The 22,067-nt window shown below is 47.3% G+C and overlaps 1 protein-coding gene across 3 annotated transcripts in view; it reads left to right on the top strand.

Annotated features, from left to right (window-relative positions):
- Positions 1 to 22,067, top strand: part of CREB3L2 (cAMP responsive element binding protein 3 like 2) — a 288,341-nt gene that overhangs the window by 238,547 nt on the left and 27,727 nt on the right. For 2 of the 3 annotated variants that reach the window (XM_085652011.1, XM_085652012.1), the window contains 4 exons: positions 17,612 to 17,784; positions 19,356 to 19,443; positions 20,482 to 20,663; positions 21,051 to 21,197. In XM_085652011.1, the coding sequence (XP_085508137.1) occupies positions 17,612 to 17,784; positions 19,356 to 19,443; positions 20,482 to 20,663; positions 21,051 to 21,197 (590 nt within the window). Of the gene's footprint in view, positions 1 to 17,611; positions 17,785 to 19,352; positions 19,444 to 20,481; positions 20,664 to 21,050; positions 21,198 to 22,067 lie in introns of all 3 variants that reach the window. The other variant, XM_085652010.1, reaches the window with a different exon arrangement.

Here is a 22,067-nt window from a genome sequence, read left to right as displayed (position 1 = left end):
AGCGGGCCTAACACTGAATGGAAACAAATGCGAGCTGGGGAGAGGGGAACTGGTGTTCTTCGGACACATTTACTCCAAGCAAGGGATGAGGCCAGACCCCAGCAAAGTAGAAACACTGAAGAACGCAAATCGTCTGACGGATGTCGCAGAAATAAGATCGTTTCGAGGACTTGCCAGCTACTGTGCTCGATATATACAGGACTTCGCCACGGTGAGCACACCGGTAAGAGAACTGACCAAACAAGGACAGAAGTTCATCTGGTCTTAGGAATGCAACAAGGCATTCGAGGAAATCAGACAAGCAGTGATGACTGTGGAACATCTCGCTTACTTTGACCCCCTACTATGCACTGAACTGACTGTCGATGGCAGCCCTGTAGGACTAGGAGCAATACTAGCGCAGCATCTGCCAGGAAGAGACTCACCAAGAAAAATTGTCACGTATGCAAGCAAAAGCTTAACAGACATTGAGAAGGCATACTCGCAACCGGAAAAGGAAATCCTAGCAGTGGTATGGGCATGTAAACACTATCACATGTTCATCTACGGGAAGTCATTCACCATCATAACTGACCACCATGCGCTGGTAACGATCTATGGCAGCCCGTCACCAAAATTCCGCCCAGGATTGAGCGCTGGGGCATAAGGCTGATGGACTATGACTTCACAATTGTGCACAAGCCAGGGAAAGAACACAACCCGGTAGATCACATGTCGAGACACCCAATGCCGCAGGCACAAGAGACGAAATCGATGGCAGAAAAGTACCTCAATTTTATACTAAAGCAAAACACCCCAACACCGATAACACTAGCGGAGCTAGCAAAGGAGACTAAGGAAGATGCCACGCTGCAAATGGCCATGGAGACAATGAGAAAGCAGAGATAGACACGTCAACAATAACTGCACCTGGGGAGAAGGAGTATGCAAGGAAGAAGTGCTGGCTCTAAAGAAGATATATGAAGAACTGTCTGAGACAGACACAGGAATAATGATGCGAGGGACAAGGATAGTGATACCAAGTTCACTCAGGCGGCAACTAGTCAATCTGGCTCATGAGTCACACCGAGGCATAGTAGCAACGAAGAAACTGCTAAGAGAGAAAGTATGGTTCCCTGGCCTAGACCGCATGGTGGAAAACACCATCAAGACATGCCACCTCTGTCAAGTGACAGGATCACCAGCCAAGCATGAACCACTACAAATGTCAGAACTTCCAAGAGCGGTGTGGACAACATTAACAGCTGATTTCTTTGGGCCGCTGGACACAGGCAACTATCTGTTTGTGGTCATTGATGAGTGCTCTCGATTTCCTATAGTGCGCCATGTCTCATCAACAACAGCAACCTTACCGATACTAGATTACATATTTGCAGCCTGGAGCTCACCAGAAACGTTGAAAACAGACAATGGTCCTCCATTCTCAGGAGAAGAATTCCGCAGATTCATGGCCTACATAAGGATAAACCACAGGAAGATAACTCCGCTGTGGCCTCAAGCGAATGGAATGGTGGAGAGGTTCATGGGGAACATCAAAAAGGCAGTTCAAAGAGCGAAGCTGGCGCAGATATCACTTGGCCAAGTTCTGTGTCAGATGCTACGTGACTACAGAAACACGCCCCATAGCTCCACAGGAAGATGCCCGGCAGAGCTAGTACTGGGAAGAGCAAACAGGACGAGGATACCGCAAGTAGAAACAACTATGGCGCCAGAACACAGCAGCATTGCAGTAAAAGACAGAGAGGCAAAAGAAAAAATGAAAAAATACGCAGATGCCAGGCGACACGCCATCCCGTCACACCTAAAGGAAGGGGACACAGTGGTAGTGCGTCAACGACAACAAAGGAAATCAGACAGCGTGTTCTCTAAAGACCCGCTAACAGTAACAAAAGTGAAGGGCCCAATGAACACGGCAGAGTCAGAACACCAGAGGATAACACGGAACAGCTCACGCTTCAAAAGACTGAAGGAGAAGAATGAAGAAGACCAAGATGAGGAAACAGCAGAACGAGAAGGGTCGGAGCGCAACAGAAAGGAAACACACAATGGTGAGGGACCAGCACAAGAGCAACAGATGGAGGCCGGCCCAAGAAGAGCATGCAGACGGCCTAAAAGACTAATAGAAGAAATGTAATGATCGGAAGCACACCGGCATGTGCCCTGGCAGACTTGCATCTATCTCTATCTACACATCTGTGTTTCAAATTTCTCGTCATTTCTTTGTGAAAAAAGGGGGAGATGTAGTGACCTGAGGAAGGGCACTAGGACCCTGCATTGGACAGTGGGGACACGAGGGAACCGGACACCACATCCGGTCAGGGGTGTGGGGATGGGCATTGTAGAGGGACGGGGAAGAGGATGAGATGTGTGCTTGAGCAGCTCGTGACAAGAAGTAAACAATAAAGATATCGCAACTCCTTACCTGCATCGTGTATACTTTGTGGGAACCAGCGACACATCACGCGGTTAGGCCTCGATGCCTTGTTTCATGGCCTCGAGGAGCGCCAAGAACCTGAGACGGTGATGACGAGGAGTGCCATGGCGTGGTTGCTCCTCTCCAAAGAAAGCAGGGTTCATTCAATGCGACCACGTGACGTGCTTGAGAGCAGACCATTGCAACGTAGAAAACACCCACTTGCCTGACCACATTAATCTCAAAGAAGAAAATACTACACAATTATATGACAGACGAGCTGTTACTAATGCCCAGGGTAATGGTACTCAGTTTACCGACATGAGAAAAATGGAATGCTCGATCAGCCCTGCCATGATTGGAGCTCTTGACCTATAGGTCACTGCAGATGTCAGTGGCAAACGCTTTAACTCACCGAACCATCCTGTTGGCACTACGTGCACCGCGGCTCTGGGGCTTTGGCAGGTATTGATGAAAATCCTAGAAATTTTTTTCTGCCTGCTGAGCCATATCAGATAATAATAACACTGATCATAATAGTGCTTTGTACAGCACTACACACCGAATTTATGCAATTTCTAAGCGCTGAATTTAAGACTAGAGGTGGCAAAGCCAACAAATGAACAGGTAGAGCCGAGGGGAGGGGCCTGCCTGGCTGGGCTCTTAAAGCTCGTGCACAAGCCGAGCACTGAAATTTTTTTGCAGGTAAACTGTGCTACAGACACCGTATACAAATATCATAAAGACTCTTCAAAATTCCCAAAATGCATTTCTTTAACATGCAGGTACGCTTCACTTTAGTACATCAAATTACATCACTGCAGTGAGTCAATTATGAAAAATGTCAATATTTAAACATGATCTCAAAAATATTCATGCCCTCGCACACCCTGAATTCAAGTATTTCAAACTGCTCTCAAATGCAATAAGGACAAAAAGGAAGCACGGTGAAATCAAATACTTGCTTAGGATCACACAGCCACACAGCAATTAAAATTCCTAGGTTTCACATTGTGTCATTCAGCCAGTAGATGGGTGTCTATTTCTCCTTCATGTTTTACGTCAGTGGTTAATGTTTTTTTCTTTAATTCTTGGTGCATTAGGTTACGGCGTGTTGGCAGGCAGAAGCCGCATTAAAGCTTGGCTAGTTTTGGTCTCGAGGGTTCAAGAGGACCTAGAGCTGAGCTAAAGCCTGGCTTTCAATTTCAGTGACTTCCCACCTCCAGGCAACCAATGGCATAGGCCGATCGTTTAATCCATTACCTCTGGCTCAGTTCCCTTATCCCAAACACTGTGAATGCTTAGAAATGTTTTACAATCTCTAGGTACAGTGGAGCTCAGCAGTAATCCTAGTAAAACTGGAGCTCAAAACACGTTCAGGGATTGCAACGAGTGTGGGGATATGTACACTGGAAGGGCCTGGCTTTCTGTGCTCCAACTTTACATAAATACCAGTCATTTGGAGCTCACTGGTTTACCCTGGAGCAGGCCCATGGAGAGCTGCCCTGTGTACGCCACTTCATGTTCTGTTACAAGTTTTTTGTGAAGCTCAGTATTTGATGTTTGCACATGGTCTTGGCACCTTTAAGTCATGATTGTGTGGCCACGTGGGGCGGTCAGGTCATGACCACTTTCTACCAAGGTCATTGTGTGCACCCTGGACACGTTCCAAGGTCTTGTCTGTTCCTAACCCAGTGTGTTCTGTCTGGTCTTGAACGGGGTTGAAAGTATCTGTCCCTGTCATTCATCTCCCAGACCCGGTTGTCCGCCCACAAGTATGTGAATTCTCCCAGAAGAAGTAGTTGGACCTTTCGACCTTCGTGACAGTTTCTTTGGGTATATTGTGGGTCATGAGTTTTTAGGTCTCGGGACCATCCGGTCGGCAGACCGGAAGTCCGGAGATTTAATGTCATTGAGAAGAGGGGCTTGCACCCGCCCCTCTTCGCTCCTGTTCTCCATTGGCTGGCCTCTTAAATGCTGGCCAGCCACTGGAGAAGAGGTCCAGTCACTCCGTTGAAGCCCCGTCTTTTTCGGATCGGGGGGCGTGTTTTCCGGAGATTTAATGTCATTGAGAAGAGGGGCTTGCACCCGCCCCTCTTCGCTCCTGTTCTCCATTGGCTGGCCTCTTAAATGCTGGCCAGCCACTGGAGAAGAGGTCCAGTCACTCCGTTGAAGCCCCGTCTTTTTCGGATCGGGGGGCGTGTTTTTTGCGAGAAGTCTCAGGGAGGAGACAACAGCAAAACACGCCCCCAGATCCGAAAATGAGGCTCCCTTTCTCCGAGGCATTTTCGCTGTGCCTCGGAGAAAGGCGGTGGTGTGCCTTTTGCTCTGCCTTGTTTTCTTTTGCTATAACATATTGCCGTGTTTGTTTTTGATTTGCCTCCTGGCAGCTCCGAGCTCTGCTTGATATACGCTCGTCTCTTAAACTCTGGCATGTGGCCGTTTGATATGCTTTAACTTTACACAGTCCATTTAGTAGGAGAGGCTTCGTCACGCCCGGGGTCAGCTGAGATTGACCGCAGAAGGTCTCTGGGGGATAGAAGGGATGACAAGACCAGGAAGGGTTGCTGCGTGGGCCCCACTGTGGTTCTTAACAGGGTCTGTGTCAGGGGCGCTTTCTCCTATATGCTGGGCGTCGGCCCTTAACAAGGGCATCAGATGCATAGACCGGAAATCTTTTATTTTTATTTGTCGAACCTTGCATTGCTGATTCATTGGCCCAGCATTCACGGCTTTCGGCATGCGAGCATTGCTACTACTTCAGGCATTCTTTCGGTAGAAAGTTTTAAAATATGAACTTAATTGCTCTACTCTAACATTCCAAGTTGCAAGGACAATCGGCTGAGTCTGTAAGCTGCGCATGCTCCCTGCTAACGTGGGTACTTGACTCCCAGCTGCAACAGAAAGTGAATGTATCCAGTTTCCTAGACTCTCATGGCAACTATTGACTAACAGTTCAAGTTTAGCTCAAAAAGGGCGTCTGTGTGATTCAGGATATAGTACAGCACAGTTTTCACAAGTCCGGTAAAGATATGAATTCCCGTTCAGAATTTTGTGTTTTCTTGCGTTTTTTTTACCGGCAGGCTTCAGCTCTGCCTCTTCTCTCGCCCTTTCACTGTCTCCCCCGTCGCCCCCTCCTCAGCCTCTTCCTCTGCAGTCTCAGCTGGACCCGATCTCCCTCAGCATTGGTATGCACAGCGCCCTCTCTCCCCCAGTCCCTCCGCCTCTGCCTCTCTGCCTCCCTCCCTCCTCCTCGCCTCTCTCCCATGACGTCTGATCACATCTCGATGCCTTGAGAAGGATGCCCGTGCTATCACCAGCAACAAACAGCCTCAACGCTGCATCAGCCCTATAGTCACCCGGAGCTAAATTTAGAATTAAACAAATAAACGTCGAGGATCACATGTTGCCGCTGGTCGCCAGAGGTTTCTGGGATTCAAACACAACACCCTGCAATACAGTATGAAGCCACTTAAGCAGCATTTTGTTGCCATATACAGCCTGACATGGAGTAAATTGACGCATTGCATTAAACCTCACAACATATTCCACTTATCACTTCTCGTCTGGCTCTACCTTGTCTGCCCCGCCCCCCCCCCCCCCTCCCTACATTCCTAAGTTATGTGCATGTGAATAGCGCTTACTACAGCTTGGAAGTTCCGTGGCGCTTTCGGAATCTAGGCGCCCGGACCCCTACTGTCCCTGGCTAGTGGGTGACAGGAAGAGGTCTGCTGATATATGTTTGTTTACGTCTCAGGCTGTTTAGAGATGAGTCACTGTGGGTGGTGGTCGGTGAGGTGAGCATGGGCCGGAGTCTGGACAGTGGTTGGACGTGTGCACTGAAAGGCTAATGCTCTTGTTAGGAGGCAGACATTAGCTCCAAGGACAGTTATATTGTAGTGGCTTGAAAATAAACACACGCAGTGCCAGCGGGTCTACTAGGCGCTGAAACAGGAGTGCAGAGTCTCGGACCTGATGGAATTCCCCTCCCCCACATCTCCTGCTCGCTGTCTGTAAGGGTCACCCTACAACTGGAAATGCCTGTGCAACCCTCTACTTAACAATGGAAACAGAACACAATTACCAACAAATGCAGCACAGACTGACCTTTGTGCTCAAGAAGCTCGTTTCCAGCACCCCTTCCCCTCGGATGCTTTAAAACTGCTTAAATCAAGCCATATGGCTCAGTGAGTTATTCAATACTCTACTACACAATAAACCGCGCCTGAGCACTTCACAGGTCTTTAAAAAGACCATTTGCATGTTAATGAGGCCTCGCTGTTGGTTCACCCCTTGTAAGAACCCCCGCAGCTCCACTCTGCCTAGATTCAGCCCCCCCACCCCCGAAATCAGCGCCACTCTGCCTACTGTTTAAAGATTCAGCCCCCCCCCCGAAATTTTTGGTCTCCCCCCCCCCCCCCCCCAACATTAACTAGCAAGTGATTTCGCTGGTCGCTTTTTCACAAGCTCTGAACTTTGGCAGTGATGTTTCCCCTTGATAGAGAAGTTTCAGTTTCTGTATTTGGATTCCATGCCCATTCCTTCTTTGTCCTCTCTGCTGAAACTGCTCTCTGAAGGGTCAAATTTTATTAATACTAAACAAAAAACGCACTACCGTGCCAGGGCCAGACTTGGCGTTGATAATGATTGTTTGAAAAGGGAACTTTGAAAGGATACGAACTTGAACAATTCTGGTTTCAAAATATAAGAGAACACTGTAGAGGCATGCGTCTACCGACTGTTATATATAATTTGGGATATATTTCTTAATCTTTCAGTTCAGCCACTGCATGATTATATTGTTGTCTCTTTTTGAAACTCAGGAGCAGTAACATTGTCGTGGTGTCACTAGGGCTTCAAGTGGATGCTTTTTCAATATTCTATACAAGCCACAGTTACTGCTAATTTATCTTATGCAACTAACAACGATTGACAAAGCCAATAGTCGGTACTTGTTGTAGGTATCCTGTTACTTGCTGTATCATTATGCCTGGATGCAATGACAAAAGAGACAGCAAAATACAAGTCGTATAGACCCCGCGCAACACCGCCCCCCACCCCCACCCATTTTTTTTTATCCCACTTAAAGCCGTGGGTCGGATACTCAACAACAGGACCGAACTGGAACCCCAAAGTAGGCCTGGCAATTATGTCGGAACAGCTGGAGGGTCATGGGGGAGGTTAACTGGGAAGCACTTTTGCTTCAGGAAACGCCCGATGCCCGGGCAAGCCAGCCCGGCCCTGCTCAACAACCCCGTTCTCTCCCGCATTTACCTGTGATCGGGCGCGCATCACCAATTGGGAGTTTTGGTGCTTTGGCGTCGGGCTGTATATTTCCGTTTGTGTCCGCAAAAAATCACTGTAGAAGATTAAAACTGATAGAAAGAAGAGTTGATATAGCAAGAAAACCAAAGTCCATGGTGGAGCAACGGACAAACGGGAAAACATCGCCCTTTCACTCTTTTCCCTGGAGGGGGCGCGTGTTCCGGTGTTAATTTCGAACATTTTCTAAATGAGTGTAGAACACGTATAACAAATGGCTGAGACAACCGCTGAGGGGTTAGATAAGGCAGAGCAAAAGGCACACCACTGCCTTTCTCCGAGGCAGAGCAGAAATGCCTCGGAGAAACGCAGCGTCCAGGACGGGGTCTGATCGGAGTGACGGCACCTCTTCTCCAATGGCTGGCCAGCATTCAAGAGGCCAGCCAATGGAGAACAGGGGAGAAGAGGGGCGGATAGCCATGGATTTCCAAGCTATTGGCATTGCTCATGACAATGCTGTTTCTTTAAATGTTTTAAAAACGAAAACATAAACAAAAATAATGTCATGAGCAATGCCAATAGCTCTAACTTTACCAATGCCGAGACCATTGCATTGTAAATGCTTGTTGGCTGTGTAACCACTTCAGGCAATGGGGAAAGTGGGCCTTAGACCCTTAGAGAAAGAGAGATAAGCACCCTTCAGAGTATCTCAAAATGCTGCAGAAGCAGGCTTTAGATGCCATTCCTTGGGGCAAGAGCCACAGTTTTCAGTTTGGTTCCCAGAGTGCTCCCTGGTTCTTGTTATCTGCAGACGGTAAACAGACCTTGCCCTGCCCTCAAGGTGCTTCAGTGGAGAAGCCTTCTCGGGTACCCCCAGTTCCCAGAGTAACTCCTGGTTCTTGTTATCTGATAAGGGTAAACAGACCTTGCCCTACCCTCATGGTGCTTCCGTGGAGAAGCCTTCTCGGGTACCCCGGAGTGCAGAAGGATGTGAAACCCAAAAAGGTTCATTCTTCTGTCTCCAGAGTAAAGCTGGTCACCACCTGATATGCAGGTGAGCCGGGAGCCAGCGTTCTCAAGTTTTCAAAGAACAACGCACCTAAGATGGCCATTGGCTTCTCGCTCTGTGTATTATTGCACAGTTGGAGCTGAGCCAGACCCCAGGAAGCATGTGGGACAGCTTGTCCTAGAGCATGGTTTTCAACAGCTCTAAGAATTCAAGGCAGTATCTGTTGCAATCTCTCACTAAGCACAGCTCGATTAATGTTTCATTCTTGGCATTTCCCAGCTAGAGGTGGGAAGATGGCACCCTCACCGTGTTTGTTTACTTCATGCCCTACTTAAAGCTTCCACAGGCTTGGCCTGGCACCTAAAGTGAATCACAAACCAACCAGCAACTCCTTTACCTTGATCTGCTTCAATTATGTCATTATTATAGATTTTCGGTACCTGCCCAACGGGTCATGCCAATTAAAGGAGATTTCGAGTAAGCAAGGCGGAGGGAAAGACAGCTAAGACAGGGAGAAAAAGAGAAAGCGAGAAAGACAGAGGGCGTGGAACAGAAACAAGGAGAAACGACAGTGTAAAATGGGGCAGAGAGCTTAAGAATCAAGAATAACCGTGACCTAGAACGGACGAGCAAGGTAAATATGAAAAGCAGGGGCATAGAAGGAACGAAAGCGAGTGAGAGGAAGAGAGGCAAAGCACAATGAAAGGAGGAGCAGTCAATTGGAAAGAGAATTAATGAGAGGAAAACACTTTAAAATGAGAAGGAACACAGTAAGAGAGATGGGCAAAATGGGAAAGAGTGCGAGAGAGACTGAAAAATAAAGCTGAACTGAGCGAGAAACAAAAAGACCAAATAGAACAGACTGATAAAAATGAATGAACATGCAGGAGCACAGTAAGAAATAACTTGAAAAACAGGAAGAGCGGTGAGCGGGAGGCAAATAGTCCACGAAGCGGAAAGAGTTGGGATAGATAAAGTAAGCAACAGAGACTACAAAAATCAAAAGGAAAAGAGTGAGCGAGAAACGGAGGAAGAGCAAAGAGTGTACAATGGCCTGTGCTTTATAGCGAAATGGCTAAGAATAAATAGCAAGCTAATGACAGAAATGTCCCGGTCAGACATCCAGGACCTGGTACATGGTGTTCCAGGAAAGGCGAGCGACTCGAGTTCCAGGCCAGGTGTCTGGTGGCTTCCAGGTAATGTCCCTGTTTGTCATGGAGAGCAACAGCCTCTGACTGCCACTGCCCCCAGGCTCTCAAGGGAAAGGGTGGGACTCCTGTTGGAGCTTTAATTATTATTCATCTGCAACGCCAACTTATTCTTGGAAGCAGTTATTAGTGAGGAAGACTGAAATGGAGGTGCGTTCAATTAACCTACTAAAGTGAGACCACTATAGTTTGCAGAAAAGGTACGTCCTTACCACTCTTGTGTGATATGCCCCACTTTTGGTACTAAGGTCCCACACCAGCCCCACCGCCATGGCGGACAATACTCGCAACTCTAAGCATATATAAGATATTTGCCGTAGCTCAACAAGAGAAACAAGCATTGGCGTAGCCAATAGGTCTCGCTTTTGGGACCTTATAAGTATTTAGTTATGCAACTGTTGCATGGCTAAACACTTATAAGTTCCCAAAAGCGAGACCTATTGGCTATGCCAATGCTTGTTTAGGACTTGTGCCCTGATCCTACATCCCTTCTAAGCTGTTTTCAGATCAGGGCAATGACACTGAAATAACAATAACAGGACTGTGGAGCACCTCGATCCGCATGTCGCCTACAAAGCAAGCAGCAGCAGGGAGGCCAGGGGAAGGGGTTGTACTGAGCCCTGGGTCACACGTCGGGCTGTGCCACGCTCCCGCCTCACAGTGAAGTGGGAGTGGGGAATCTCACAGACAGATGTGTCAAGAGCACGAGGCACGCGAGGCGGGGGCATACCCCCAGCACACCCACCCGGGGGCAAGAGGGGATGGATGAGCTGAGGTCGGGCACGAGGGATGCGGGGCCTCAGGTGGCAGGCATGCCAGCTCCTATCGTCTAATGATATGTACACAAGTATAAAAGGACCGGGCCGGCATGCATACAATTCAGTTCTCTGTTTCTCTAAAGAGGGAGATTGTCTCCTGGGAACCAGACGATTACGTTATAAACCGTGTCCCCGCCCATAAGCAGGACACTCACGAGGCTCACCTCAGAATCAAGAGACAGACATGCTCCCTGCAGCTGTGGGACACGTACGACGCACACTCCAGCCTCCACCACAAAGCCACTTTTCACAGAAGCCACTGCCACCACTTCCGATCGGTGGTGTTGCATGCATGCCAACATTTTAGAAGAGGAAAGTAGGATATTATATAAAAATTATCACGAGAGTGTATCTCTCACTGATTTCTTCTGAAGAAAGTGCAATTTCATCCGGAAAACAGACAAAAACAAGTAGGACAAGCCCGGCGGAGCGTGGCGCGCGCGCTTGGCGGGGGAGCGCATTCCAGGCGGGGGAGCGGACCCTTTGAAGTGCGATGCCAAACGGATTGCATGGCGGCACGATGCGCGTGATTGTGCGCGTGCTCGCCATGCAATCCGCTTTTCGGAGCACTTTTGGGAGCCCCTTACAATAGTCTCGCTTTGCGATCGCTTACGTGATAGCAAGGCGAGACCTAAAAAAGACTCATTCATATAAATAGTAAATTATGGCGAGAAAGCGTTTCGCTTATATATTGATGCAAAAAAAAAAAAAAGGACACCAATTAGTGAAGTATTGTCTTACACTTTCATAACCACACTTATTTATGTAGATACTTCGCTAGAGGCCATAGGAGATGAATTGATCCTGAGTATCCATAGATGCCACATCATGTGGATACCAGCCTTCTTCTGGACAGGACAACAATGCAGTATCGGAGTGCTGAAGGACGGCTAATCATTCGAGTTGATGCTTCAGAAAAAGTGGAAAAGGACAACCAAATGGTGTTCAGACAGTGGATGGTATCGGTTATGTCTCTTTGAACTGCCGTCAGTGACTCGAAAATCTCCTGAAGGTGTTATGATTGGGAATCCGTGGTCGTGTTTAGTGAGATCAGAATAGACCTAGGTCCCTTATAATGTTCTGCTGCCCTCTCTCCTGTGCATCCCAAATACAGAGTTCATTAAAAGTACCATGATGTTGCTAACCATGCAGTGAGTTGACCCTGTGGTTGTGTGGGTTGCCAGGTGAGCAGTCTAGCATTCAGATTTTGATGAACTGTTTCCACGGGCGTGTAGTTATTCCCATGTAATCGAAAGGCAGCGGTGTATTGCTGCAGGTTCCTGGTGAGATCTGAGCCGTCTCTGTCTGGTGTTGCCTATTCTTGCCCTTGATGGTATCAAAGCCAAATCTCTCCTTCGTTGGATGATCGTTGCTCCGTCCAACGGGCATTTGAAAAAACCCAGATATTTTGGATCATAGCAACAGTTACACGGTTCCCTAGAAGAATTGAACAGTATGGGATTTTAAATTGAGCAGACGTGGAAAATGCAAGTTTAATGGCCAAAAATAGGCCTTAAAATCTGGAAATTGGACCCCCAAGCGAAGACAGACATGCCAACCCTCCCGATTCAGGCGGGAGACTACCGATTTCAAGGCTAGTCTCCCGCCTCCCGATTCCTGCAAGCAAAACACGATTCCTCGGGGTTTCAGCTGACACAGCTTGGTTTAGTGTAACGTGCTAATTCTTCCAGCAATAGTTTGAGTGGTGATGCAGGGGCTCTAGAAGGGGTGAAAAAGCAAAACAAAGCCTCATTAACATACGAATGGTCTTTAAAAGACCTGTGAAGTACTCTGGGGCAGCTGTGTGTGTGCCGGGGGAAGGCCACAGGTGGTGGTGGTGGGGGGGGGGGGGGGGGGTATGCACTGCCAGCAACCTGCCAGGCCAGTGCACAACTCTTGCATCGATCACCCTCTCTCTACCTGCCATTGCGCTCCATGCTTCTGAAAGGTAAGAAAAAAAACGTGCATTTTGCGTTTCAAATGTCCGATGCTGCTGCAGGACACTTCCAAAGCCCATACACGACAGTAACCCGATTGAAGGCCCCATTCTCCTGATTTTTTTTAAAAAATCTCCCACTTAGCTCTTCTGAAATGTTGGCATGTATGCGAAGGGCAGTTAAGAGGTGCGTCTTTCTGCTTCCTCGCTCTCATATCCTACTTGGAGAGGTGAGGAGGAAGCGGCTGTCTGCAGGGCACCAATGTAATGCGAGTTTGGAACATGGCCAAGAGCGGTCTAAGGAGGAACGGGTGATACGATGTAGGCGTCGGCCGCAAAATGGAAAGTCCTGGCTTTGTTCCGGCTCACCTGCCACAAAACATCCTTCTCACAGTGGGTGCCGGCCCCGCCCACACGGGGTGGAGCTGCAGGTACAGTGAACCTTGAGTCCTGGACGGATAGCTTCTTCCGGGAACAGGCCGGAAATACTGCTACGTCACTGAGGGTGAAGCTTGGCTCCAAGAAGATTCTTCTTCAGGGAGACCTCATGAGCTAGGGGCTGCGCTGCGTCCGTGCAGAGCCGAGCCCCTGCTTATGCGCGGCGTGTGTTGTGCCTTTAGTTCACTAATATAGCGTAGAAATTCTCCCAGTTAATGCACGAAATGCAGACAACACACGTCAGAAATAACATAACGTCACGTGTATTTGTAAAAAGCGCGCGTTCACCAGCAGGCATCTTGGCGCTATTTTTACACAACACAATGACACGCATTTTATCGACCTTAGGAGGGTGAAAGGCAAAGTGAAACTGCCAGGATTTGAACCTGTGACCATGAGGTCGAACCCTGGCCCCTACAGTGGACGCATTAGTCCACTAAGCAGCCAGAACCGGTGAGAGAGTGGCAATCTCACTCCCCGTTTCTCACTTTTGCATGCATTAGCTGGGAGAATTTCTGAGGTACATGTATGAACTCTAGATCCCCCCCCCCCCCCCCCCCCCCATTATACCCAAGCACAAAAGAGGTGCAGAGCTCTGTGCAGCCGTGAGCGGCCTTTAACTCTTGTCACCTTCTATGGGTTAGTTTACCTGGTGGGCAGTCCAGGTACACAGTGAAGTGCGCTCCCAGCTCAGCCCCACCCACCCCCCAGTGAGCACATATAGTATATACATGTTTCCTCACTGCGACGACAGTCTCTTTTTTAATATGACCCAGCTCGCAAGTGGCCAAAACAAAAGCCAACATGTTGGTAGCAAATGGAACACGTAGTAATGTAAGGCCTGATTTATAATATTTTTTAAAGGAAAGTCTCAGATTTCTACTCGTAGGGTTACACTTACTTTTTACACACGTTTCTGTTTTGCTAGGAATTCTGAAAGATTTAGAGAAGTGCTCCTAGGCTGCCTCTGTTCCCTAGGAGGACTCACATCCGTATTTGAATAGATTTTCTGACATAGACAATTCAGCCATACAAGTGGATTTTTTTAAATGATTCAGTGCATTTAGAAGGGCACAATTTAAACATTCCTGAGTCTGTGAACAGGATTTTTCAATTGAAAATACTGCTGTTTGCTTACTCAAGTTACATTTAAATGTACAACCAGCTTTGTGATTCTGTCACATCATTTTGGAATATGTGGCCAAGTGGTAAGAGCTTCTGCAACCAGGTTCAGATCCCGGGCTTGGCTCAACATCCGGTGATTCTGGGTAGATCACTTAATCTCCCCATGCCTAAAAAGGCAATGTAGAGAGGCTCTGTTGTAAAATGCCCTAATGCCATTTGCCAGGTTTGCACTATAAAAAAACCTGGAAAAAAAATCTACCAACTCAGATCTATAGGGTCTCAGTTCGTGAAGTGAAGTTGGGTTTTCAACTTGTATACAGGGCGTGGCACTTTCAGGAAGGAAGCAGTTTTAGAAGTAGTAGTGTGGGAACAGGAGGGAGAGGGCGCACATGCATTTTACAGCCAGTAGTGGGAGTGCTCCGAAATGGACTCTTCACTTTGGGCGATGATAATACACTTTGCTTGAGGAAAGGCGAAAAAACATCTCTCGTATTCACCACAAGAAGGCGTGCATGCATCCAGTTTGGTACACCTTAAGGAAGGAGCCTCTCACAGCTTTATCCGTCATGGCCCAGATATGCCATGTAGACCCCTAGCATGCTACCCAGCACGGATCGCCACCCAAAAAAAACCAAGAAAAAACCCACACATATGTGTGTACTTTAGGCTTACAGATCGGTCTAGAATATGTCTCAGCAGTTGACAAAGCCCACATGGACTTAAACCGTAAATTACATTAAAAAACCCTACACAGACAGCTCAAGGAGTAAGAAGTAGCCACTGAACTGGGAATATTACCAGAACACAGCCCCCTTAATGCAGTATCACAAGATGAACCAGACCCGGGTTGGCCATGCTAACCCTTGAACTGTTTGGAAAGTCTGCAAACTACAGAGAGCTCTACAAGGCCATATCAGTGGCAGAATGTGTGCTCCATAAATGAGGATAGGTAAACTTCCATCCAGAAGAAAACTGTAAGGTAAAAGGTGACTAGCAGAGTAGAGGTGGGTATGGAGTAGTGTCTGTGACAGCAGGGGATGCAGAGCAGGCCCTGCACCTACTCAGCTAGAGGAGGATGCTCTGAGCCCACATGCATTTACTGCAGGGCGCAGTCTTTTTATTAACAGCTCTCATTCTCAGCAGTCAGACATACATGTTATGTTACGTGCTGTTATGTTGCTTTGTATAGCGCTCTAATCACCTGAGAGGGTGTCCAGGCGCTTGGGCAAGGTGTGTAGGTGTGTGGTCTTGAGGTGCTCCTTTGAAGAGCCAGTACTTCATCTTCTTACGTAACTCAAGAAGTGAGGAGGAGGCTCTTATGTGGTGAAGGAGGTTGTTCCATGTTTTGGGTGTGATTTAGAAAAATGAGCGACCTCCAGTTTTGTTTTTGTGGATGCGGGGAATGTGTGCAAGTGAGACTGAGACAGAGCGTAGGTGTCTCCTTGGTTGGTGAAAGGGTATGCAGCTGTTCAGGTATTCTGGTCCTGTGTTGTGTAGGGCTTTGCATATGTGCATGAGAAGATTGAATTGGCTGCGCTTGTGAATCGGGCGCCAGTGAAGCTTCCTGAGCTGTGGTTGATGTGGGTATGGCATTGGAGGTAGAGTATGAGTCTTGTGGCTGCGTTCTGGATAGTTGTTATGCAATTCTGGAAGAGCGAGTGTTGCTGTAGTCCAGCCTGCTGGTGCTGAGTGCTTGCATGATGGTCCGTCTGGTGCTCTGAGTCTACCATTTGAAGATCTTTTGTAGCATGCGTAGGAAGAGGTGCACACTGCGTTGACTTGAGCCGTCATGTTGAGATTTTCATCTAGGGTGATCCCTAGAATTCTTGCATGGTCTGTGGGTGTGGGTGATGGTACTAGCTCCGAAGGTCACCTGGTGGAATCCCATGGGGAGATCTTGTTGCTGGAGAGCTGTACTTCCATCTTGGTGGAGTTGAGCTTCCAGCATTGGTTTGCATCTAGTCTGCTACCATGGTCATGCAGTTGGTGAAGTTGGTTTTGTTGGTGCTTGTCTTGTCTGTCAGGTAGAGAATGAGTTGGGTGTCATCGGCGTAGGAGATGACTTTGATGTTTTGTATTGAATGCTGTTGGCGAGCAGTGTCATTGATATGTTGGAAAGAGTGGGATGAGGGACGATCCCTGTGAGACACAGCACATCATTTTTTTGGTCTCTGATGTTCAAGGTGGTAGCCTAACCCTTTGCGTTCTTCCCGTGAGGAAGGAACAGATCCATTTGAGAGCGGATCCATATATGTAAATCTCGTGGAGTCTTCTGATGAGGGTGTTGTGAGAGACGGTGTCGAAGGCTGCGGGGAGATCGTGCAGGATCAGGGCCGCTGTTTCTCCTTGGTCCAGGATGTTTTGAATGATGTTGGTTGCGCAATGAGTGCTTCTTTTTGTGCTGTGGTTCTTTCTAACTCCCGATTGTGTGTGTTCTAGAACACAGTGAATTTCGAGGTGGGTTGTGAGATACTTGTTTATGGCCTTCTCAATCACTTTGAGATAGGGGAGTAGGGAGTTGGGTCGGAAGTTGCACAGTTGATGCGTGCCAGCTGTGGGCTTCTTGAGGAGTGAGTAAATTTGCTCTGTCCACTTCATGGTGGGAACTGCAGGGCCTCGTTCCAACCCCTAGAGGGAATGGTACAGTCTTCAGCACACAGGGCCATAATCATAGGGAACTGGCAGCCCATTCCCGCCCAAGATTTACACCCTGCACTTTGTAGGGTTTTGGGGCAGATTGAGAAGCCTCAAGCGTCTATGGATGATGTCCATCAGGTACCCTGAGCTGGATGTCTCTTGAGCAGCCACGTCTGGATGCTCTTCCATGGCATGATCTGGATGCCCTTTGAGTGGCCAGGGCTGGATGTCCTTCCAGTGACTTGAGTCGAATGCCCCTTGAGCGGCTAGGCTGTATATCCTTGAAGTGGCCATGCACATGTGGACGTGAGCTCTGCATAGGTGCCTGGGAGTGGCCAGCCTTTAATTAGAAGGCACGTGGGCAGGAGAACTGAAATAAAGTGTTGTGAATGAACAGCTTTAGAAAAATATATTTTTTCAGAGATGCTAAAGACGTGAACACCTGCAGTGCAGCAACTGCCAAATCAGCAGACGACTGCTTCCGAAGCCTTGAATGGAGCCCGGCCCCTCTGCAGATCCCCACCTTGAGTTCATTCTCAGCCAACAATTGTGTTTTTTTTGGCCATGTTCTTGCAGTTTTCTTACCCTGGATCCCAGATAGGTGTAAGCATGTGAATTTGTGCAAAACTCATCATTTCACCGTCACCGTTCATAAGCTTTCTTTATGTCATATCAGTAATTACAAACAAATAAAGCAAAACATTTTTGAAGCCCTATCTCCATTTCCAAACTTTATCTACGTCTTTTACTTCTGTGTTGATGCAGATCTGAAGAACGGTGAGTGGTGTCTGAGTGCAGACGGAACTTCTGTGAAAATAAAAGAGGAGGAACCAGCACTGTGCGACAGTCCTGGCTTGGCACCTTCCGTCACGCTGAACATAGGGATGGGGCCTGCACCTCTGCAGATTGTGGAGACCCAGCTCCCAATGGATACTATGGTAAGATACCCCAAATGCTGCAGAAAGGAATTCCTTGTCAGGCTCTAATCCTGGTAACATGTCTTTTCAATCAGGAGTGCGCACGTGTCAATGTTAGTGAACGAGTAGCTTAAGACCTACGTTGGGGAAGGGCTTGAGTTAAAGGTAGCATTAGCACATACAGTAGCTTTAGGGATGGTAGTGAGGGCTAGATAAAAGGAAACAGAAAGAGTTAGAGGCAACATGAGAAATACTGTAAGGCTTAAGCCCAGTGTTAGGTTCAGGGTTATGTAAAGTTGACAGTTTTGGGATTAGAGAGTCAGCCAGAGGAAATTAAATTAAATATCCGAAAGAGAGGGGACCCAAGATGTATCAATAAGAGAGTAATCTTGCACGATTATTCCTGATGTGATCATATCAAAAATTCTCCTCAAACCCTAATGCCATGTCTAGATCTTGTTCAGAATTTCAATACCGAGGCTGGCACATGCACATCTCACAAATCGCAGTTTCTGGCTAATGCACCTATTCACAGGTGCGGTGAGGAGGCTGATTCTAGTCTAGTCTGATGGCACATTGCCAAGATTGGCACAGACATTTTTTTATTCAAGGTTACCTTGCCATGCCTGGTCTAGGCTTTATACTAGAACTCTTCGTGGCCATCTCTTTCAGGGTGGGTGCAGAAGTGGTAAGGGAGGCCATTGGATCAGAGGACTTAAAGACAATGAGCCACATATATCAAAATAGCATTTTGCGATTACCAAATAGCAATTTTTACTGAATTGCTCTTTGGTAATCACAAAATACAATATATGTAAGAAATCGCCCAAGATTTTGCAATTCCTTAATACTACCTAATAACGATTTGGGTAATAGCGAATCACTATTAGGTAATATGACTCATTCGTTCCTCTGGGCCAAAAGGCCAATAGACGCGAATGCATAAGCTAATTTGCGATTACCTATTTGGTAATCGCAAATTAGCAAATGCAAAGCCATGGGTGCCCAGGGACCTAAGGCCCCCCAGAAGTACCCCCCAAAAAATGATGTGCGTTACATGGCACTTTGAAAAATGCAGTTTTGTGCGTTTTTCAAAGTTTGCACATCGTTACCACCGACTTGAAGTTGATGGTAATTGCATTTTCCTAAATGCCCAGTTTTCATTTGTAAAATGCTTCATACATGTGCTTGCAGAATTGCAAATTGCTATTCCTTATTTGCATTCGCAGTTTTAGGTAATCGCAAAAAATTGCAATTACCTAATTTTGCGACTGCAAAGCCTTTCATACTTCATGAAAGGCTATGTTGCAGTCGCAAATGGCCGAATTTTGCGATTGTTTCATACAATTGACCCAATGTCTTAAATTCTTTCAGACTGATTTTTTTCCCCGTTACTAAGGGCCCTGAGTTTGTAAATGGTTGCGCTGCATAAGCAACAGGTACCCTCTAGTGGATGATCATGCCTGGGCCAGGGAAGTAGGAGGTGTTGGTGGCCACAGGAGCAGTCCGATTTTAGTGGGAGGAGTTGAGATTGTTTCCAGCTTGGCCCCCCCCAAATCGCAATACTTACCAACTTTTTTTCTCCCTAGCAGATAAAGGTGCTGAGTCCAAACACACTTCCTCAGATAAAGCTGGAGCCTCATGAAGTGGATCAGTTCTTGAACCTGTGCCCCAAGGAAGGTCTGTAATCGATTGTCTTTAACTAGCAAACCCTCCACCTCCTCAGATGCCTCATTAGCTAGGGACAGACTGGCATACATGTTCTGCACTTGAGTTTGACATCTAAGGTCTTTTAAACCACTCCCTTCTACTCCTTTCATGGACCTTGTCAACACCTTGAGTTGCACACAGTCGCTTGCTGAAGAGAGCTCACCTCCTTCATTTAGAGGTTGATGCCTCATGCCAGTCTTACTTGAGGTGTCTGCTTCTTGAAGGAAGAAGAGAGCGACCTCAAGTGTCTGTCCGTTCTGCATGGGTAGACTCCTCCATAATGCTACATTTCTACAATTGTTTGTTATAGGAGTTGTTCTTCTCCGTTTAGTGTTAGATGTGTAGGGCTTGTCTGTTCTGGGTACCTGCCATCCTTCCCAGAGGACTAGATGTATTCAGCTGCTTCCCTCCTCCATTGATTACTAGATGTCTAGGGCTTACATTGTTGTGTGGGGCAACTCTCCCCATTTGAGCTTGACATCTAAAGCCTCCCTATTTTCTTTCACTGATGGCATAAGGTGACTGTTGGCCTTTTTTCAGGGTTTGCTATCTAGGGCCTTTCTCCATCAAAGGAGGCTGGCATCCACCCTATAACTTGGTGTCTGTGGCCTCTCCCTCTTCAAAAGAAACGAACAAAAAGAGCCCAATCCAGCTCCCATCATAGTTGCAGCTTGTTCCTGTCCTCGCCGACCTTCTCCTTGATGCTGTTTCCCTGCTGCTCTTCCTGTGGTCATCACTCTCTTTGCTGCTGCCCTCAGTGCTGTGACCTCATCCTACCACTGCTGTGCTTATCCCTGCTCCCATGATGCCTGCATTGCCTCCACTCTCTTAGCAGTATCTCCACCTGATTCCCCTCGTCTTGCCTTCTCTTTTGATTCCCTGGACAAATACAAAAAGTGAACATCCTTGTTTAGTCCATTCTTACGTAGGTGAGGATCTGTGGAGACATGTTGGAACTGTTTGTTTAATTTTGAGGTTATATATTTCTTCTGTTTCTCCCATCATCAGCAATGGACACTCTACATTTGCCGCCCACTCCTCCGAGCAGCCACGGCAGTGACTCGGACGGGAGCCAGAGTCCGAGTAGGTCCCTACCTCCATCAAGCCCTTCCCAGTCTCAGGCTCCTGGCAAAGTGGCACCTCGAAACCCTTCAGCACTCTCCAATTCCCCGCTTCTGACGGCTCCGCATGTAAGTGGCCATGGGAATGCATCGGAGGCTACCTCTGTGCTCTGAAATCTGCATGGGTGGCGGGAAGTTAGTGGGTAGGCTCATATACCAGGGCTTGAGGTAGGTCTTGGCAAGCCTGCAAGCAGTCCTAGGAGGACAATTGTGTACTGTGGGTAGGAAAACTCCTGCTTGTTCACATGGCCAGAATTTGGTAGGAGGGGTTGGTCTCATTATTTAGGTAATACATGGTTACTTTTGTTTCTCTGCCCCCTTCTATGTCCCATCTCTATGTGCTCCTCTTTATCTTTATTTTCCTCTGGTTTCCCATTCCCTTACTCCTCCTGTTTCTGTTCTCTTCCTTGCTTCTGCCTCTGGACCTCACCTCTTGTGGCTATCTCTCTACATCAGAAGCTGCAGGGCACAGGCCCACTGCTGCTGACCGAGGAGGAGAAGAGGACGCTGATCGCCGAAGGATACCCCATTCCTAACAAGTTGCCCCTCACCAAAGCCGAGGAGAAGGCCCTGAAGAAGATCCGCAGGAAGATCAAAAACAAGGTAACGCCGCTTTCCACAGACTTCGATCTATCTATGTCTGTCTGTCTATCTATCTATCTATCTATCTATCTATCTATCTATCTATCTATCTATCTATCTATCTATCTATCTATCTATCTATCTATCTATCTATCTCTATCTCTGTCACTGTCTATCTATCTATCTATCTCTGTCACTGTCTATCTATCTATCTATCTCTGTCACTGTCTATCTATCTATCTATCTATCTCTGTCACTGTCTATCTATCTATCTATCTATCTCTGTCACTGTCTATCTATCTATCTATCTATCTCTGTCACTGTCTATCTCTGTGTCTCTGTCTATCTATCTATGACTATCTCTGTCTGCCTGTCTATCTAGCTATTGATCTCTATCTGTCTATCTAGCTATTGATCTCTATCTGTCTATCTAGCTATTGATCTCTATCTGTCTATCTAGCTATTGATCTCTATCTGTCTATCTAGCTATTGATCTCTATCTGTCTATCTAGCTATTTCTCTCTCTCTATATATATATCTCTCTCGCTCTCCTTCTATCTATCTATCTATCTAACTATATATATATATATATATATATATATATATTCTTCATCATCTTACTGCCAAAGCTTCCCCCAGGCCTGCGACGCTGGTGCCGTCAGTGGTAGCAGTAACCACTTCAAATAATTATGATCCCGTTCCCCCAAGCAAATTCCGGAGGAGAAAGGGACAGCACACCAGGAAACAGCACAAAAAGACTTTTATTTGTGCACTAACTTAATTCAGGACGACGCGTTTCGGCGTTTAGCCTTTGTCAAGTAACTTCCTGTGTTTCCACAAGCCGTAGAAATACACGGACATGGTTAATAGACATGGAGAAAATACTGCCAT

This window comes from Triturus cristatus, chromosome 4_1, assembly GCF_964204655.1.
Source record: "Triturus cristatus chromosome 4_1, aTriCri1.1, whole genome shotgun sequence".
NCBI lineage: Eukaryota > Metazoa > Chordata > Amphibia > Caudata > Salamandridae > Triturus > Triturus cristatus.
This window is presented reverse-complemented; position numbering and strand designations above follow the sequence as displayed.